Source organism: Phoca vitulina, unplaced genomic scaffold (assembly GCF_004348235.1).
Source record: "Phoca vitulina isolate PV1807 unplaced genomic scaffold, GSC_HSeal_1.0 scaffold12, whole genome shotgun sequence".
In the NCBI taxonomy this organism is placed as follows: Eukaryota; Metazoa; Chordata; class Mammalia; order Carnivora; family Phocidae; genus Phoca; species Phoca vitulina.
Window position 1 is genome coordinate 27,422,340 of NW_022589715.1, and position 19,335 is coordinate 27,441,674.

Consider the following 19,335-nt stretch of genomic DNA (forward strand, 5'->3'; position numbering starts at 1 on the left):
GGAAGAAGATAGAGCTACCAATTTTATCCATTTTTATTTAAAATTTATACAGTCTAGTTCATGAAATAAAATTTTTTAAAGGCAGTAGATAGAGCAGAAGAGCCAAAATTATTATAATTTTGTAGATATGACTGTACAGCTAGATAATCTGAGAGACTTAAAAACTATGAGAATTAATTAGATAATTTAGCAGGGCTGCTGGAAATAAAGTAAACAGAATAACCAGCACTTTAAGTAAAATTTAAGCTACAGTCAAATTAACAGAATGTCAGTTCAGTATTTATCGTCTGCATTGAGTGGTCATGTGGAAAATATTCAGTACAAAATTAAATGCAAACGATGATTTGGGGACTACTTCAACCTTTTTCAGCATGTGCCACTTTTCATGACTCCATGTTGGAGGGTTAGAAGATGGGAGAAGAAGCGTACTACAGAGTGGCATGATTTAAAAATTTAAAAGCTCCTTTTGCAATCTAACATGGGTGTCATAGCCCAGGAATTATAACTTGTCCTAGAGCCTAGAAGGCTAAGGGAACAGAGATGACTGAAAGCCAAGAGAAGAGAAGAGAAGATCAGAAAGCCCATGCCCAAATATATTCACTTGCGAATCACTAAGGGACATGGAGAAAATTTTAGCCCAGGCCTGAGAAACTCATGATAACATCCAATGGCTAGTATCTGGGGACCCAGAAAATAAACTAGAACTATATTGGCTGAAAAACAAAAAGGACAGCCTGATCCCAGCAAATAGTCAGATACATTTAAGGATGAAACCAAGAGTTAAACGAGAAAAGACCTAGGAGAGAATGCAAGGGCATATTAAAACAGAAAAGAATAAAAACACCACAACAGAGAAAGGGTAAATTTAGGTGGCTGTATAGTGTCACAGCTCAGAGCATGGGCTCTAAAGTCAGACAGATCTAGGTCTCATTTACGGCTCTGGCCTTTATTACACGATCCTAGATAAGTCATTTAACATCAGTTCACGTTATCTGTTCTGTACCTAATGATACAAAAGGTTCTAAAATATCAAGTTAATCAGATAATCTAAATAGATATCAATGAACAAAGTATAGTACTAAAGCTGCAAAAGACGTAAGAAAGTAACCTACTTCTAAATGAGTCCAAAATGCATCCTAGAAATTGATTTTTTAAAATCTCTAACATTGGTCTATTGACCTGGATGATTTATTACTTAAACAAATAAAACAACAACAACAATAATAATAAAGTACACGGCAGAAAAAGTCAAATTATTTTGATTTTTAATTAGCTGGATTCAAGTGCTGAACTGTCCTATGTGTATTTCTAACTCTTTCAGTCTCTAAAGGAATCAAGTAACCTAAGTTTGCCCTTACAAGTACCCCCAAAGTCTGCTTATAAGAAAGAAGACGTGCCAGAATCCAAAGACTTTTCTATCTTATTTTAAGCTTTAGCATTTTAAGTACATCAGGTATTATATAATATTCTTGTCCAAATCAATGGCAAATTGTTCTCCTTTGCATTTTTAAGGTGAAGTACTCAAAAGGTGCTTCATATCTTACATGGTACATCTGGCTAGTAAAAGTTAATAGTTATTTTTAATTTGAAGCAAAATGTATTCTGGACTATTATAAGCAATCTAATAGTGGTAGCACAGAAGCAGCTACCACGCAGAACAACTCTGAAAGAAAAGGACTTGCTTGCAGGGAGGCAGTTGACATTGGTCCAATTTTTGGTCAGTTGAAGTTCTTCTTCCTATATTAGAGAAACTGGTCTACTGAGAGAAAGTGCCCGCCCCCTCTCCATGACCATTCATCACTCCCCATTTCCTTCTGGCAAACTGAGAAATTACGTCGCTTAATGAGAAATGTTACTGATAAAAATGTTACACATGTAATGATGGGTGGTGGAGGTTTGAAAACCACTGTACTGGAATAAAACTCTTACCAGGAAATCTTGGGTTTATATATGAAAATTCTCCAGATTACATCTTTCACAATATATAATATATAACCTACTTTTCCCAAGAGGTCACTCTGATCCTACTAAATTCCAAACTAGAATTAAATAAGGAATATTTTGTATATAACATATGGGATCAAAATCTTGAGACTGCTTCTATGACCACTATACTGAGTATGAGAAGCAGTGAGAGCAGTAACATTCAACTACAGTACATATTCAATTGTGCTTGGGGTAAAATGGCAGAGTAGTGTGACTGAATTAATCATCCCAAATAAAACCAGTATAAATTTTGGCAAAATATTAAAAAAACAACTGTTTGAAGGCACTGCAGAGAGATGAAAAAGGCAGAACCAAAAAAATTAAGTATAACCTGTGAGGTTTGTGAATTTGTGGCTCCCCACCCCCAACCGACCCAGGGCATCTCCCAATCCACAGGTGGCAGAAAGCAGCCTTATTGGTTTAACTGGTCAGAGGACAGACTTTGAGGCTTGGTAGAGCAGGTAGAAAGTTAGGGATAAAATACTGAGAGGAAGGAAGCCTCTGAGGGCCATGAACTAAAATTTACATATAAAACTGACCCAAGTCCTTCACTGGCTGCTGAGCCACACGTGCAAGGACAAGCAGCAGCTAGGAGCTGCGAGAACTAAGCAGAGGCTGTGGCTGCTGACCACAACAGGGGAAATAGAGGTCAGGGTCTGAATTAGTTGCCTATTAGAAGAAGATTGCCTATTAGGCCAAATTAATCGCTATTAAAACAAAAATATTGGGGTGCCTGGGTGGCTCAGTTGGTTAGGCGTCTGCCTTCGGCTCAGGTCATGATCCCGGGGTCGTGGGATCGAGCCCCACGTCGGGCTCCTGCTCGGTGGGGAGCCTGCTTCTCCCTCTACCTGGTATTCCACCTGCTTGTGCTCTCTCTCTCTGTCCAATAAATAAATAAAAATAATCTTTAAATAAATAAATAAATAAATAAATAAATAAATAAAACAAAAATACTTATTCAGAGGAACATAAAATAAAAAAATCTCTGTATCATTCATAACATCCAATATCCCATTGAAAGTTACTAAACGAGAACAGGAAAATGTGACCCATATAAAAGAAAACAAGCAGTCAATAGAAACTAAACCCAAGATGGCTACAAAGTTGCAAATAAAAGACTAAGACAATGCAGTACACGTTTTCATAATCTCGAATCAATGGGAATGCCCAACAGCTGGCATAAATCACTGTGCTATCTGCCTTGACAGTGAGCTGTGCTGGGACAGAGGTCCTCTTGAATCCTCCAGCACGTAATAGTGTGTGCCTGGCAGTTTTTTATTTAATTAAATTAATTTAGAAAGCTCTTACTGTGCTGACCTGTTATCACTGACATGACACCAACAGGTATGTTTAAAAAATCTACATTAATATAAGTCCAGCACATAAATCAAAAGGTAATTAGCAGGATGGTGTATGATAAATGACATAACATAACAGCTTAATTTTTAGGTTAGACTTCATGTACACATCTAAAAAAAATGTTAGGCTAAGTGATACACTTACACAACCACTAGTCTGTCTCCATTTGTTCAGAAAAACTTCCAAATTCTGCTTAATGTTTTCGAAACAAAACCTACCCCCGCTGCTGACTGGTGCTGAAAGTTTTTGATCACTGAGATTTTCTGTTAACATCCATGCTGGAAGGATTCTTCTCCTCTGTGCAGGGTTTGACTGTTGCTTACTGAGGTCTCTACATTCACCTAGGAAACACTAAAAAGGCACCTATATATTAATTACTAAAAATAATCATGCAGCCTTAATGAAACTGTAAAATTACTTACTTTGCAGGAAACTACCATTAAAAAAAAACCTATCTGCAAATGTGGACTGAATTATTCCAATTTCTCAAGGAAAGAAATTCATTATCTCTATTAGTTGACATGGTGGACTAGTGTGGTAGTCTGTACAGCTTAACCTAAGAACAGCAATGCCAGTAATATTGTCATGATATGGCCAATTTCAGTTGTCTTTTCTCTCCTTGAAATAAGGAATATGTTACAAATGGATGAGATCTTAAATTTCTGACCTCATTATTTGCAGAAGTAGTTTGGGTCTTAGCTATTTCTGTGCTTCCTTCCAGTTGTGGGGCACCAGTTGTCTCATCAGGCGAGTGAACTGAGAAAGATTTTGGTGTTTCATTCAGTATATTATCTTCATCAAGCATCTGACTATTTCTACAAAATAAAATAAAAAATCATTTAAAACACTTTTATTATACCATGTCATTATAAATGTGATTCTCCCAAGTACATCTAACTAATGAATTGTGCTTCTTGGCCTTAGCAAGACAAAAAAGCAGATGATAGCATATTAGAATAAAATATATAGACTAAAATATGTTCTTCATCTTCTGCTCATTGTATCAGCATAAAATACATTTATCTTTCCAAGTGGTCGGCCTAGAAACCACTAGGTACTTATGAGATGGGTAGTAGCCATCTCTCTTAAGGCTTAAGAGCTGTGTCCTTACTCAGTATTTGTCCAGATAGCCCATAAAAGTTAAGATCCCCACCCAGCACCCAAAGAGAAAATGCAAACTGCAAGAATATCAAATAAGCTAGTATGGCTTTTGAAGAAAAAAATAAAATCCTGATGTCATGCTCACACGTAGCTGCTACTGGAGTTCTAGCCAGTATAGCCATTTGTGAAATCTCCCCAAACCTGTAGTCCAGTCGGAAGCTAACTGTTCTGACACAGGAACATCCATGGTCACATGTGGAACATACTAGCAGAACCGACTACCTCCCACTTGCTGCAAAGTGCAGTAAGATCATCCAAAGTTGATGGATTACTATTCATTACATATACATAGAGACAATCCAACAAATGTACTTCTTTGAACATTTGAAAATATAGATGGAAATACTACTCAGAAATAAAAAGGAATAACCCACTGATATACAACAAAATGGATGAATCTCAAAGAAGCCAACCACAAAAGGCTACAAATCCTGGGTATTTACCCCAAAGATACAAATGTAGGGATCCGAAAGGGTACATGCACCCCAATGTTTATAGCAGCAATGTCCACAATAGCCAAACTATGGAAAGAGCCAAGATGTCCGTTGACAGATGAATGGATAAAGAAGATGTGGTGTATATATACAATGGAATATTATGCAGCCATCAAAAGGAATGAAATCTTGCCATTTGCAACGACGTGGATGGAACTGGAGGGTGTTATGCTGAGCGAAATAAGTCAATCAGAGAAAGATATGTATCATGTGATCTCACTGATATGAGGAATTCTTAATCTCAGGAAACAAACTGAGGGTTGCTGGAGTGGTGGGGGGTGGGAGGCATGGGGTGGCTGGGTGATAGACATTGGGAAGGGTATGTGTTATGGTGAGTGCTGTGAATTGTGTAAGACTGTTGAATCACAGACTTGTACCTCTCAAACAAATAATACATTATATGTTTAAAAAAAAGAAGATAGTAGGAAGAGAAAAATGAAGGGGGGAAATTGGAGGGAGAGACGAAACATGAGAGACTATGGACTCTGAGAAACAAACTGAGGGTTCTAGAGGGGAGGGGGTGGGGGGATGGGTTAGCCTGGTGATGGGTATTAAAGAGGGCACGTATTGAATGGAGCACTGGGCGTTATACACAAACAATGAATCATGGAACACTACATCAAAAACTAATGATGTAATGTATGGTGATTAACATAATAAAATTTAAAAAATGCAAAAAAAAAAGGCTACAAATCATATAAATCCATTTGTACCACATTCTGTGCTTTTGGTGTTATATCAAAAAACCACTGCCTAATCCAAAGTCACAAAGATCTATACCTGTATTTTTTCTGAATTTCAGTTTTAGCTCTAATATTTAGGTCTCTGATCCATTTTAAGTCCATTTTTATATGGTGTGAGGTAGGAGTCTAACTTCATTCTTTTGCAAGTGGATATCCAGTTGTCCCAACACCATTTGTTGAAGAGACTATTGTTTCTCCCATTTAATTGTCCTGGCAATCTTGTCAAAAATCAGTTGGCCATAATGTAAGGGCTTTTCCGGACCCTCAATTCTATTTCACTGATCTATATGTCTTTCTTTATGCTAGTACCATACTATCTTCATTACTGTAGCTTTGTAGTAGGTTTTGAAATTGGGAAGTGTGAATCCTCCAACTCTTTTTTTTTTTTTCAACTTTTAGAAACTGTTTATTTTCCATCAACCTTATTTCCATTTTGTTTGCCTTTGTGGAAGAGCACCTTAAGACCACTCAGTGGTTGTTCCTACCCATTCAGTGGCCTGAGAAGTGGGAGCTGCAGACAATCTTCATTGGCAGGCTGAGTGCTCCAGTCTTCAGCGGGAAACTGCTGAATAGACACAGGGGCACCTGCATGCCTTCAGACCAGTCTGCAACTTCGTGTTGAGTAGTAGTGAACTCAGAAGCTGGAGCAGTCTGTTCACCCTGAAATCCCTCGTTGGTCATAGCCTTTTCAGCAACAGCCTGCTCTTCCTTTTCAATCTCTTGAGGATCTCTGTAGAAGTAGAAATCAGGCATGACCTCCCAAGGGTGTTCACAGGAAATGGTACCACGTATGCACAGAACTTCCCACGTTAGCATCTACCACATCAGACCCACTATTGAGCTCCCTTGTTGCAAGGGATGGCAATGTCCACATAGTGCAGAGGAGGGCCTGTCTTACACAGAGCAGTGGTAGGTAGGCAGGTTAACATGAGACACCTCTGTGAGAGGATCAGCCCTTGGATCAGTTACCACCAGAAGCTGCCTGGATCTGGTTAGTGAAGGTTTCAGGAGTGAAGCAGTCAGCAATAGGAGTGACTCCAGTTACAGCAGCAAACTTCAGCACAGTTCATTGGGCAGTATTCCTGGATGATATGACACTGACATCAACCGGGTTTTCAATGGCAACAATGGCACGAGCTGCCAGTAGAAGCTTCTCCCAGGTTCTCTTCAGATTTATGATGTAGATGCCATCACTTTTCCTTTTTAGATATACTGTTCCATTTGGAAGTCAAGGTTGTTGCCAACAAAGTGGGTTTCTGCTGTAAGGAATTTGAGGACATCCTCCTCCTTCATTTGCAGGACATCAAGGGCTCCAGACATTGTGAAAATTTCCCTTTAAGTTATGACAGGAATCCCTCACTCCAGCAGGAAGCTTGTTCTGGTGGCTTTGGGTGGTGCTAGGTATCCCACAGGGCATTCATGCAGAGCAACACCATAGCAACCCTTCCCTAGGTAGTGTAGAAAACTCTTTTCTTCTTTTTAAAGACTTAGCAATTAAGTTATTCTTAAATCTTAAAAATATACTCCAAATTAAATTTAAATATAAATATTCTTATCTTTAATATAAAATATGTGACTAACATAAATGAACTGGATCTAGAAATAAGTTTTAAAAATCATAAATCAATTGTAAACATGCATATTACCATACTATAATGGCATTTTCATCATTTTATTGTTTTGTTCAAAATTAAAGTGATTAAAATTAGCTTTTTATATGAAACTTAAAAATTAAGAACTTTAACAATTTGAAAAAAAACTTTGTATGACATAAGATTTACTGTACTTTTCTCAACAGTGTCTTAAAGGAAATAATCTCCCTAGAGAGACAATGTTGTACTTCTTCATCAGTGAAATTCAGATACAAAATTCAGATCAAAAACAAAGTGTTATACAATATTTCATTCATGTATTTAAGAACCAACACTTGATGAGCACCCACTATTGGGGAGGTAAAAGAATGCAAAATTAATGTTGGTGCTTCTGAATGAAATATGCCATAATTTAATTAACTAAAATATAAAACTAAGTGATTAATCTTTTTTTAATTTGGTTTTCTCTTACTTTGACTTCTCAAAAAAGTATGGGTTTTGGTATTTCTAACAGAATGATTTCACAGAAATATATACAGAAAAGAGTGAGAAATGAACAAACTGATGAGAGCTGATATGAACAGATCCATACGGTCCCACGGAGTTGGTTATAAATGGGACTTCTTATACAGAATCTAACTACTACATGAAAACATTATGACAACAGTAAAATGAAAAGTGAAAGAAATGGCAAGCTTTTGTTTTCTCGGTTTTTATTGTTGCTGTTTTGTTGTTCAGATCTTTCTTATATTCACAACTGGTTGGAAGAAAAAATTTATAATGGCATCAGGGACCCAACCACTGCCACAAAGCACATAGGTTTTTTAAATATAAAATAACACAATTAATTTGGTTACCCTAACCCAGGCACACAATTTACCAAAACATATGCAAAATATTTACTACCTCTTTCAACATGTAGCTTCACAGCAACAATACACCAGATATATTACTCATAATAGCCTAAAAAAGTACAGTGCTGCTGAAGTGGGTTGTATTCTTACTTTTATCCATACAAAAACACTCAAAATTCAGTCATCCCACAATCTCATTTATTTAAGGTACAGCACTGGTCTTTCATGTTAAGGGGACAAGCTTATTTGAATGGATATAAATAAAATTTTTAAAAATATAAAGTTGACATATAATACTCTAAATTTTGAGGCAATGACTATTTTGTTTTATAGAGATGTGCAATATTTTCCTGATTTTTTAAAAAACTATATAATTTCACTGTGGAAATTTACTGTAACAGAAAAATTAGTTCTTTATATTTCTCATTTCAACAGCTGGTTAAAAACAGCATTCTTTCGGGGCGCCTGGGTGGCTCAGTTAGTTAAGCGGCTGCCTTCGGCTCAGGTCATGATCCCAGGGTCTTGGGATCGAGCCCCACATCGGGGGGTCCTTCCTCAGCAGGGAGCCTGCTTCTCCCCTGCCTGCCGTTCCCCCTGCTTGTGCTTGCTCTCTGTCTCTCTCTCTCACTCTCTCGTTGTCAAATAAATAAATAAAATCTTAAAAAAAAAAAAAACAACAGCATTCTTTCTACATGTGTGATAAGAGAAAAAAGAAGAGGAAGATATGTAAAGTTGCAAGCGACAGTTACTGAATTTCATTTAACTGAAATCAAAACCCATTTCCTCACATAATTTCTTTTCATTTACTAGTTTAATAAATTGTAGATGTGATTTATATTTACTGAAATACACAGATCTGAAGCGCACGATTTGGTCAGTTTTAACAATTGCATACATCCATGTAACCTACACCCTTACTGAGACACAGAATATGTCCATCACCACAAAAAGCTTTCCTGTGTCCCTGGAAATAACCACTGACTGGATTTCTATCACTACAGATTCGTTTGCTTATTATAGAACGTAATATAAACGTAATCACACAATAGGTACTGTTTTGTGCCTTGCTTCTTAGGTAGATACTTGAGAATTTTCTAAATCCACAATCCTATCATCTGCAAATAAAGACAGTTTTACTTCTTCTTTTCCAATCTGATGCATTTTACCTCTTTGTCTTGCCTTCCTGGACTGGCTAGGACCTCCAATAAATGTTGAATAGAAGTTGTACAAAATGGCATCTTTGTTTTGTTCCCAATCTTAGGGAGAGAACTTCCAAAACTTGGCTGTTAAGTTTGTTTTAGATAGAAAGGAAGTTTCCTTCTTTTTCTAGATTTCTCAGAGGTTTTTTTTTTTAATCACAAACAGGTGTTGAATTTTGTCAAAACTATTTTTATGTATCTGTTGAAATGACAGTTCTTCAATCTGCTATAGCAAATTGCATTGATTTTTATCTCATAAATCCACCTTGCATTCCTCAGACAAATTCCACTTGGTTATAGTGTATTACCCTTTCTACAAATTGCTGGATTTGACTTAGAAGTATTTTTTATGAGAATACTGGTCTAGTTTTCTTGTAATGTTATTGTCTGATTTTGGTATGAGGATTATGGAAGTTTCTTCTTCTATTTGGGGGGAAAAAAGACACAATATTGGTATTATTTCTTTCTTGAAAGTTAATGGAACTCACTAGTGAAGTTTCTTATGGAAAATTCTTAAATTGTGACCTCAATTTCTTTAATATAAAATTCACCCAATTTTCTATTTCTTCCTATATTAGTTTTGGTAAATTATGTTTTCGGAGGAATGTATCCATTCATTTAGGCTGTCAAGTTTGCTGGCATAAAGCTTTAAATAATATTTCTTCATTATTCTTTTAAGGTCTGTAAAATCCCTAGTAATATACTGTCTTCCATTCCTGATATTGATAATTTGTATTTTTTCATTTTGGTTTACATTTAATTAATCTTTTCAAAGAACCAACTTTTGGCTTTGTTGATTTTCTTTGTTATTTGTCTATTTTCTATGTCACTGATTTCTAATCTTATTCTTATTTCCTTTTTTCTATCTGCTTTGGGATTAATTTGCTCCTGTCTGCCTGTCTCCTTAGAGTAGAAACAAAGATCATTGGTTTTATAGCTTTCTTCTCTTCTAATACAAGCATTTAATATAAATTTCCCTCTAAGAACTACTTTGGCTTCATCTCACAAATTTTTATGTTGTTTTCAGCATTATTTTGTTCAAAATGTTTTCTAATTTCCCTTGTGATTCTCTTTGACCTAAGAGTTATTTAGAAATGTGCTATTTAATTTCAAATTTTTGGAGATTTTTCTATTTTATCATTACTGATTTTTTTAAGTAATCTCTATGCCCAACATGGGACTCGAACTCACAATCCCAAGATCAAGAGTCGCATGCTCTACCAACTGAGCCAGCCAGGCACCCCTACTGTCACTGATTTTTAATTTAATATTACTGTAATCACAGAACACATTCTGTATACTTTTGTCCATCTACTTCTATAAGTCCAGTTTATGTAGACTATAATTTAAAAGCTGAAAGAGTGGCAAATAATCTGCTAATGACTGCCTCAACAAAACTAGAGTATTAACTTTATATTAGATGTTTATTGTAATACCTCATTTTCCCAATTCTATATTTTCTGTTATTTTTATAAGAAAGAGGAGTTATGTGAGTGTAGTCTAAGCCAGAGGGGTTAATAATACCTTAATACAATTTAAAAAGCTAAAAGAAAAGATTAAGAAAATGTAGTTGGTTTCAAAATACCTATCCTGGTTACTATTAGATAGAAAATACATTCTGAACACAATGGTAAAAGGATACCACATATGCGAGCAATCACTATTGAGGTGTAGGTTTCTAATGTCAAATTTTTCCTAGAGAAACATAACAAACATATATACCACACACACTCCATGTAACTCCTATACTGCCAACATTGTTTAATCCTAGAATGGTTTTTACTGAAGCATTTGTGGATGGCTGAGGAATTAGGTTACAATTACCATTTTTTCAAAATTTATTAAAAAAAAATTTTTTTAAGCTTTTTTTTATTTGACAGAGAGAGAGCACAAGCAGGGGAATGGCAGAGGGAAAGGGAGAAGCAGACTCCCCACTGAACAGGGAGCCTGACATGGGGCTCGATTCCAGGACCCTGGGATCATGACCTGAGCAGGCGCTTAACTGACTGAGCCACCCAGGTGCCCCTAGGTTACAATTACCATTACTTAATCTCATTTCATCAGGCAATCTTACCTTAAAGTACATTCCATTTCTGTTTCAGAGTGTGTAGAGAAAACACAGAATATGTATTTGTCGACTAGCAAAGAAAAACTGTCTCCAGGATTCAACCAGCGCCATAGATTTCTCTTCAATGGTAAGAGCTGGCTCTTCTTGGAAGACTGATAAAAACATGGATTTGCGTGTATCTAACAAATAAAAAAAGAATACAGTGGTGTAACTCTACATTATGAGAAAAATACAACTTAACACGAACTGATCCAAAATTTGGGTATCAAAACAATTTCATTACAAACTCAGACTTAAGTCTAATAAATCTGGCACTTATAAGTACAATAATTATTATCTATACATAAAAAAGGAAAAAGAGCTAAAATATACCTCCCACTTTTGTAGGAATCAAAGAAAAAAGCAAAGTTATCAATTAGCTGGTTAAAAGATATTTCTGCTTTGCTTAAGAGGGACAATCAGACATTGGAAAGAGAAACACGAAAAATAATTCTCAGTTTGGAAACTGAGTCCCCCAACTTTCATATCCATAATTCACTAATCCCTTGGAAATGGCTAGCTTCTTTTATACTTATTTTCCCCTAGTAAATTCTTAGTATGATTAAAAAAAGAGATATTACAGGAAGAGAGACTTTGACCAAATCTCTCAAGCAAACAACATAGCTTGTTTCGATTGCTTTTGCTCCTCCTCACCTAGGAGTTTTCTAACATAGACTAATATAGAAAAGGGAGTGTTAAAACAAAAGCCACCAATAAAAAATAAGCACTGTTGCCTACATGCCCAAATTAAAAAAAAAAAAAAAAAAAAAAGACAAGGTTGAAAGCTATAATGAATATAATCTATCCAGTTCTGGCAATTTAATTTCATGAGGATCTGGCCATAAATCCTTCCTATGTGTATCTGCAACTGAAAACATTTCTATTTCCTTTAAATCTGTTAAAAGAAGGGAGTGAAATAAAATTTGGAGATAAAGAGTAGAAATAGAAATTTAAAACAGAGACTATGTAAATTTGGTAGGCAATTATTTTATAGGTCAGAGTTATTTTACAAACTATACACAAGACTTCGTAAGAATGGACATGCTATGGAATACCATATTTATGTAACACCATATTGCTGAAAAGAACTGTGAATGTTTGATTTTTAAAAATGAAGTTATAATTTAAACTTAATGTTTAGAAACCTTTCGTTAGCTATCAACCACCCCTAATTTATCTCTCAGAGTGGCTCTGGCTCATGGCTAGAGTTTTCGAGCCAGGACAAACCACCAGATTCTGAGCTTGTGCACACTGCTGGGCTTGGCAATTGTTCCCTGTTATTCCTTGGACTTTTAAATGAAGCCTCCTTTTCCTTGAGTATACCACAATCATCAGAGTCAGGAATGTTGAGCAGCAGGAGGGACAAGAGTCAGGACAGAAATATCCATAGCTTCTGCCTGAACCTTGAATATTTTATAAATGAGGTTTGCTTCTAATACGCTAAGACCATGCTCTTATTCATAAGTATTTTAAAGATTCAGATGAATCTCTAAACAACATTAAATAACAATAGTCCTAAATTTTCGAAGGCCAAGATGTTCAATACAAAGGCATAATATTCTAAGGGTAGAAAAGGTAAAATACTTTTTAAAAAAGGAAACTAATTACATTCCTTTAATAAGGCATCACAAACCCAAAGTCAAAGAAACATTCATTTTCAGTATTTTTTACTCAGTTGAATGTACTTAACATTTAAATTTTAAGTGGTGAAATATCAGGTATTTAGCAAATCCAAAGAGAAAGTGAACCAAGTATATGGTCCATGATCATCTTTTTCTTTTCCTAAAATTGTTCATACAGGGGATTCCAGAACCAAGAGCAAAAATGACATTCCTATAACTAATCTAATATTTGATCCCATAACTTAAACCTAAATAAATATTACTAATTGAATAAGTTTTTAAAATCTGTCAAACTATATATACTTCAGGGCACCTGAGTGGCTCAGTCGATTAAACATCCGACTCTTGATTTCGGCTCAGGTTACGATCTCGGAGTCATGAGATCAAGCCCCGTGTTAGGTTCCATGTTGGGCATGGAGCCTGCTTAAGATTCTCTTTCTCCCTCTTTCTCTGCCCCCTGCCCCCTCTCCCTCTATAAAGAAACAAAAACAAAAACAAAAGCAACTATATGCACTTCAACTAAAAAGCCACACAGACATGAAGTCCAAAACAAAGGGTAGTCTTTTAAAAGTTATGAAGTAGACAAAAATCTAGCAATATTAATAAACAAAAAGGGAAAAGATAACACAAACACAAATTTTGGAATGAAAACAATGACATAAGTACACATAAAACTTGGTAAAATACTACAAATACTTCATGGCAATGTATTTGTAAATATGGCCAAAATTGACAATGATCTTAAAGAATATACACCAAACTGACATAAAAAAAAAAAAAAGTGTGTATGTGTGTGTCTTTTTGAATTAGACCTATACTTTAAAAATACAATCAGTAATTAAAAATCTTTCTAATCTCTCCCTAAACCAGACCTAAATGGATTTAAAATTTTTCTGAATATTCAAAGTCTTCCTGAGACCAGAAAAAGATGGAAAGCTCTCCAATTCCTTCAATAAGGCTAAGTTAACTTTGATTCTAAAAGCAGATAAGGGCAGGCAAAATACTTGCAAACCCAAACTCAGAGTGAATAAAAGATAGAGCCACCTATATGAGAAGCATATTTGTGGGAAATTCTTTTTAACATACCCATAGGATTATAAGTGCAAACTTAAATATATTATGCTATAATTTTAGACGTGGTGCAAAGGATGCATTATCCCTGAAGAAGTGGAACTAAAATACAAATCAGTTTTCCATAGCTTTCTCTAGTAATTATCATAAACATTAAAGGATTGATGTGTACCACCCCAAAAAGTTCCTCTTATTTTCAATGTTTTCTTTTTTTTAATTTGTAAAGCATTCTTTTTTTCTTTCTTTCTTGTTCTTTTTTTTTTTTTTTTTTACAAAATGAGCTGTGGAAGAGCTACTGTAGTATTTTATAGCTATTTTCCAAGTACACTCATAATTTCACAGGAAGAAAAACAATCACAACTCCGGAATTTTATTGGGCAAAGAAAAAACACAGTCACTCAAAGATGTATATTTTGAGGATTAACACTAAGTGGCAAAAAACGTATCTAATCCTTTGCAATTTATCTGTAGTTATAGAACTACTCCCTCAATCATCCAAGAACCAAAAAGAGTAAGATTTTCTTAAAATGAAATAAAAGCATTGACAGCTATGAATTTACCCGGAGGACATAACTAACTGGTGATGCAATCATTTATAGACAACACTGTCGATTTGCCTTTATATTTTCTCCCTGCTGATACCAGACAGATTAAATTTAAATGACACACAAAAAAGCTAACATCATCTCCTCATGAGCTAACATTATCTCCTCACACACTATTTCCAAGAACTGCTGAGAGCTAGAGTCTTTTTTAAAAGGAAGTATTAGAGGAAAAAAAGACAAATTCATCCAATTTAAAAGTATAAATTAGTAAATGCCCTAATCGCATTCATCTATCATTGTCAAAGCTACATTTCTATTTGATTGGATTTCTAATTTGAAGGAAAGCAGAAAAATATTTAATCACTTAAACACAATTTGGAGTACACAGCCTACAGAAGGATTGTAACAAAACATTTGCTCTAGTTCATTTAAATAATTTTACAAAAACTTTTCAAAATAAAACTTCTCTCAAAATTTTATCACAGTTGTATACATAACCTGCTTTAGCAGATCAATTTATTTGTGACTTATTAGAGAACAGAAAGTAAATGATATTTAGCACACATAAAGGTAAAATGAATGAATTAGAAGTTGCTCGTCTATCTCATTATTTTCAAGACCTTAACATTTCTATTCACAATTAAGGTCAGTTTAGAATTTTTCTAAATTTCTCTAAATCGCACCTTGAAGGTACAGCTACAATAAACAGCTGAATAAATAAATATATCTATTTCAAGGAGATAGGCGTTTTGTTGAAACTACATTAACATACACAAGAAATCAAGCATTACATAAAGCAAAGGACCTATGCATACATCACCAAGTCCAAGAAGCAGTTTTTCTTCAACTGGCATGGTGTAAATAATTCATAGAATAAAATTCAAAACCCAATTAAATATTGTTCTAAAAGAACAATCAAATTCTAGTACTAGAGTTGTACATTTCCTTAAAAATAAATACACTTTTTCATGTCTTCCAGTGTTTGGTACTTTGGCATTACGGAAGGAACTGCACCACACTGTACTATTCTCTACACCTTTTTCATGTCATAAGGATTCCATAATAATTTTTTGAAAACATAATACAGGGCATCTGGATGGCTTAGTCAGTTAAGCGTCTGCCTTCAGCTCAGGTCATGATCCCAGGGTCCTGGGATTGAGCCCCACATCAGGCTCTCTGCCCAGCGGGGAGTCTGCTTCTCCCTCTCCCTCTGCCTGCAGCTCTGCCTGCTTGTGCTCACTCTCAATCTCTCTGTCAAATAAATAAAATCTTAAAAAAAAAAAAGAAAACCTAATACAGGTTAGATATTATGTGTGGACCCATCATACAGTTTCAGAAAAAGTATATTAACTTCTGATGTCCCTTTTGAGTCTTTCCCTATCCCTGTCTCTTCTCAGTTCCCTCAGAGGTAATTATTATACCAATTGTTATGTTTATCACTTCCTTAGGAAATTTTCTTTATGGTTTTATCACCTAAGCTTATGACAGTGAATATTTATTTTGTAGAATTTTTAATCTTATGTAAATGAAGCTATACTGTATATATTCTTCCAAGGTTGCTTTTATCATTATCATGTTCCTGACTCTAATCCATTTTTTTCATGCTTTCACTATAATTTGTCTTCACTGTTGTAGGATATTTCATTAAATGAATATATCACAATATATTTATTAATTCCATTGTTGATGGAAATTTATGTTGTGTCTAGTTTTCTGCTATGATATAAGCAATTTTGCTCTTCAGGTTCTTGTACACATTTATTGGTACTTATGTGTGTGTGAGGTCTGGCTTGTAGGGAATGCATGCCTTCATCTTTAGGAAATAGTATCAAGCTATTTTCCAAAGTGGCTGCAACATTTAAGCTCCCACCCAAACTTTATAACTATTCTACTTGTTCTACATCCTCATCAACACTTGAAATTGTTAGACTTTTCGTTTTTGTAATCTGTTGGGTGTTAGTATCTCATTGCAGTTTCATTACATTTCTCTACTTAATAAGAGGGCTGAGCCCTCTTATTTTGTCATATTTACTAAACAGTCAGATTTCCAATTCTATAATGTGCCACTCAAGTCTTCAGCCCATTTTTCTCCTGGATTATTTCTCTTTTTCTCATTGATTGAAGGCATTTGCTATATATTTTGGATATCATTCCTTTGTCAATTATATGTGTTTTAAATAACTTCTTCCTGTTACATTTTCCATTTTCATTATAATCCTTGATAAGCAAAGGTTCTTAATTTTAATGTAATTGGATTTTTTTTAAGACTTTATTTATTTGACAGAGAGAGAGAGGGAGAGCACAAGCAGGGGGAGCAGCAGGCAGAGGGAGAGGGAGAGGGAGAAGCAGGCTCTCTGCTGAGTAGGGAGCCTGATGCAGGGCTCGATCCCATGACCCTGGGACCATGATCTGAGCTGAAGGCAGACACTTAACTGACTGAGCCACCCAGGTGCCCCTGTAATTGGATTTTTTTCAGTCTTTCTTTTTATAGCTTATTTTAAAACCCTTCCCTACCCTAAGGTCACAAAGGTTTTTTTTTCCTATATAATCTAACAGTTTTATAGTTTTAACTTTCACATTTAAACCACCTAAAGCTGATTTGTATGTATGGTTTGAGGTAGGGATCTAATTTTTTTCCCACAAGCAAATAACAAACTCTCCCAGTACCATTTATTGATGAAAAGTCCTCTTGTCCACCGATAAGCAATGCCAGGTCTGGCCCAAATCAAATTCCCACATATATAAGACTGAATCTAAGAGTGCTTCCAGTTGTAAAATTCTATCCAACTGAAGGCACCAAAACTTCTTGTGAAGAAAAATCAAGTTACTTTTAACTTCAAGAATTTTTTTTTTTAAAGAAGAGAGTACCGAATGGCAAAAGAATCCTGACTTGGGAAATATAATGAAAAAAAAAAAAAATACTGCACAGATTTCAAAGAACCTGAGTTCTAATTCCCATTTGACAACTTGCTGACTATGTAAAATTATGCATTCTCTAGAGAGCCTTGATATTCTACATTGTCAAAACTAATGCTACCAAGAAAAGGGTAAAAAATACTTATCTTTCTCCCAAGTATATAAGGTTACATTTACTAGAAAGTTCATAAATTATATTAAATAATATTTAAAAGATAAGTATAAACAAAGGTATGCATTAACAATATTATACCAAATTTTAGTTTCATATCTATAATCTCATGAGGAATTTTTGCTCTAGCTTCTAATTTTGTATCTACCACAGTTTGATACTCAAAAGACACTTGTTGACTTCATATAGTTGTTTTATATGAGTACAGTCTAATTAAAGACCAAGTAAAGGAGAAGGATGTTTTCGAAAAGATATCTCCTTTTAATTAAAAAATTACTAAACTCCTGTGCAGAAATTTGACCCACTTCACAAAAAAATAAAATTTAACTCAAAGAATTTTTCATTAACAAAATTTTAATATAAGTATACTTATTTTATATTATTACTACTTTTTTGAATAATCATAGACGTTCAAAATATACCTGAATACTTTTCATCCAAGTATAGACACAACTCTAGTTAAGCATCTTTATTAAGCCAATCTGGAAAACATTCTAGTTTTTAAAATATAAATATAAGTAAGTTTTTCAATATTCAAGCATTAGTTAAACTGATGGTTTCCCAAATGGCCTACTTTTGATACATAAAAAATTTAATGCCGTGTAACTTTTGTTCTAAGAAGGGTTTCTTCTTAGCACTGAGTAAATAAGAATGTAAAAAGAAAATCTAATATTCAATTGTTCACAATTCAGTTGATTAATTTGCTTACAAATAAATGTGCTGAGTTCTCAAAATGGATCATGTCATTGTCTACAACTCTTCTGCTACTACAAAGTTTTCAGATGTTATTTGAAACAAAAGCAAAGCTTCAAAAACATCAAGAATTACAGGTATTGACCAAGGATCTGTCTTTATAAGTTGCATAAAGAATACTCTTGGCTTATTGATTTATTTTCTATGATATATGTATACATAGGATTTGGATACTAATAATGCAAATCTAGAAAAGTCTATAAACCTACTTGCAGGGCTGATATTCTCTGCTTTGGTATCAAAAATAACTAGAAATCTAATCATCAAGGACTATTTAAATGTTACACTTTTCCAAAAGTAAGTACTCATTAGAAGTTCTCCATTTCGTTAACATGAATGATAGAGTAGTAAATCTAAATAATGTAGTATTAAGTTGTAGGTATTCCACTTGAGGAGCCATGTGTATTATTTGCCATAATTACTATTTTGAAAAAAAGTAAATATAAAGTAATGATATGATCTATCAGAGAAGGCAGGATGGGAATTTAGAGATTCCTATATTCTCTACCTTGATATGCTTCAGTAACAATAAAAACAAACTTGTTTATTTTAGGCCATAGTTGGTCATTGAAATGGCGTTAGAAATTAGGTGCTAGGGGGCACCTGGGTGGGTCAGTGGGTTAGGCGTCTGTCTTCAGTTCAGGTCAGGATCCCAGGGTCCTGGGATCGAGCCCCACATCAGGCTCCTTGCTCAGCAGGGAGTCTGCTTCCTCTCCCGCTCCCCCTGCTTGTGCTCTCTCTCTCTCTCTCTTTCTCTGTCA

At 34.8% G+C, this 19,335-nt stretch overlaps 1 protein-coding gene across 1 annotated transcript in view; it reads right to left on the bottom strand.

Annotated features, from left to right (window-relative positions):
- The window catches only part of APLF (aprataxin and PNKP like factor), an 86,056-nt gene that overhangs the window by 51,220 nt on the left and 15,501 nt on the right, over positions 1-19,335 (bottom strand). The window contains exons 3-5 of the mRNA XM_032410819.1: positions 11,463-11,635; positions 4,013-4,160; positions 3,564-3,696 (exon numbers count right to left, since the gene is read on the bottom strand). Of these exons, the coding sequence (XP_032266710.1) occupies positions 3,564-3,696; positions 4,013-4,160; positions 11,463-11,635 (454 nt within the window). The remainder of the gene's footprint in view (positions 1-3,563; positions 3,697-4,012; positions 4,161-11,462; positions 11,636-19,335) is intronic.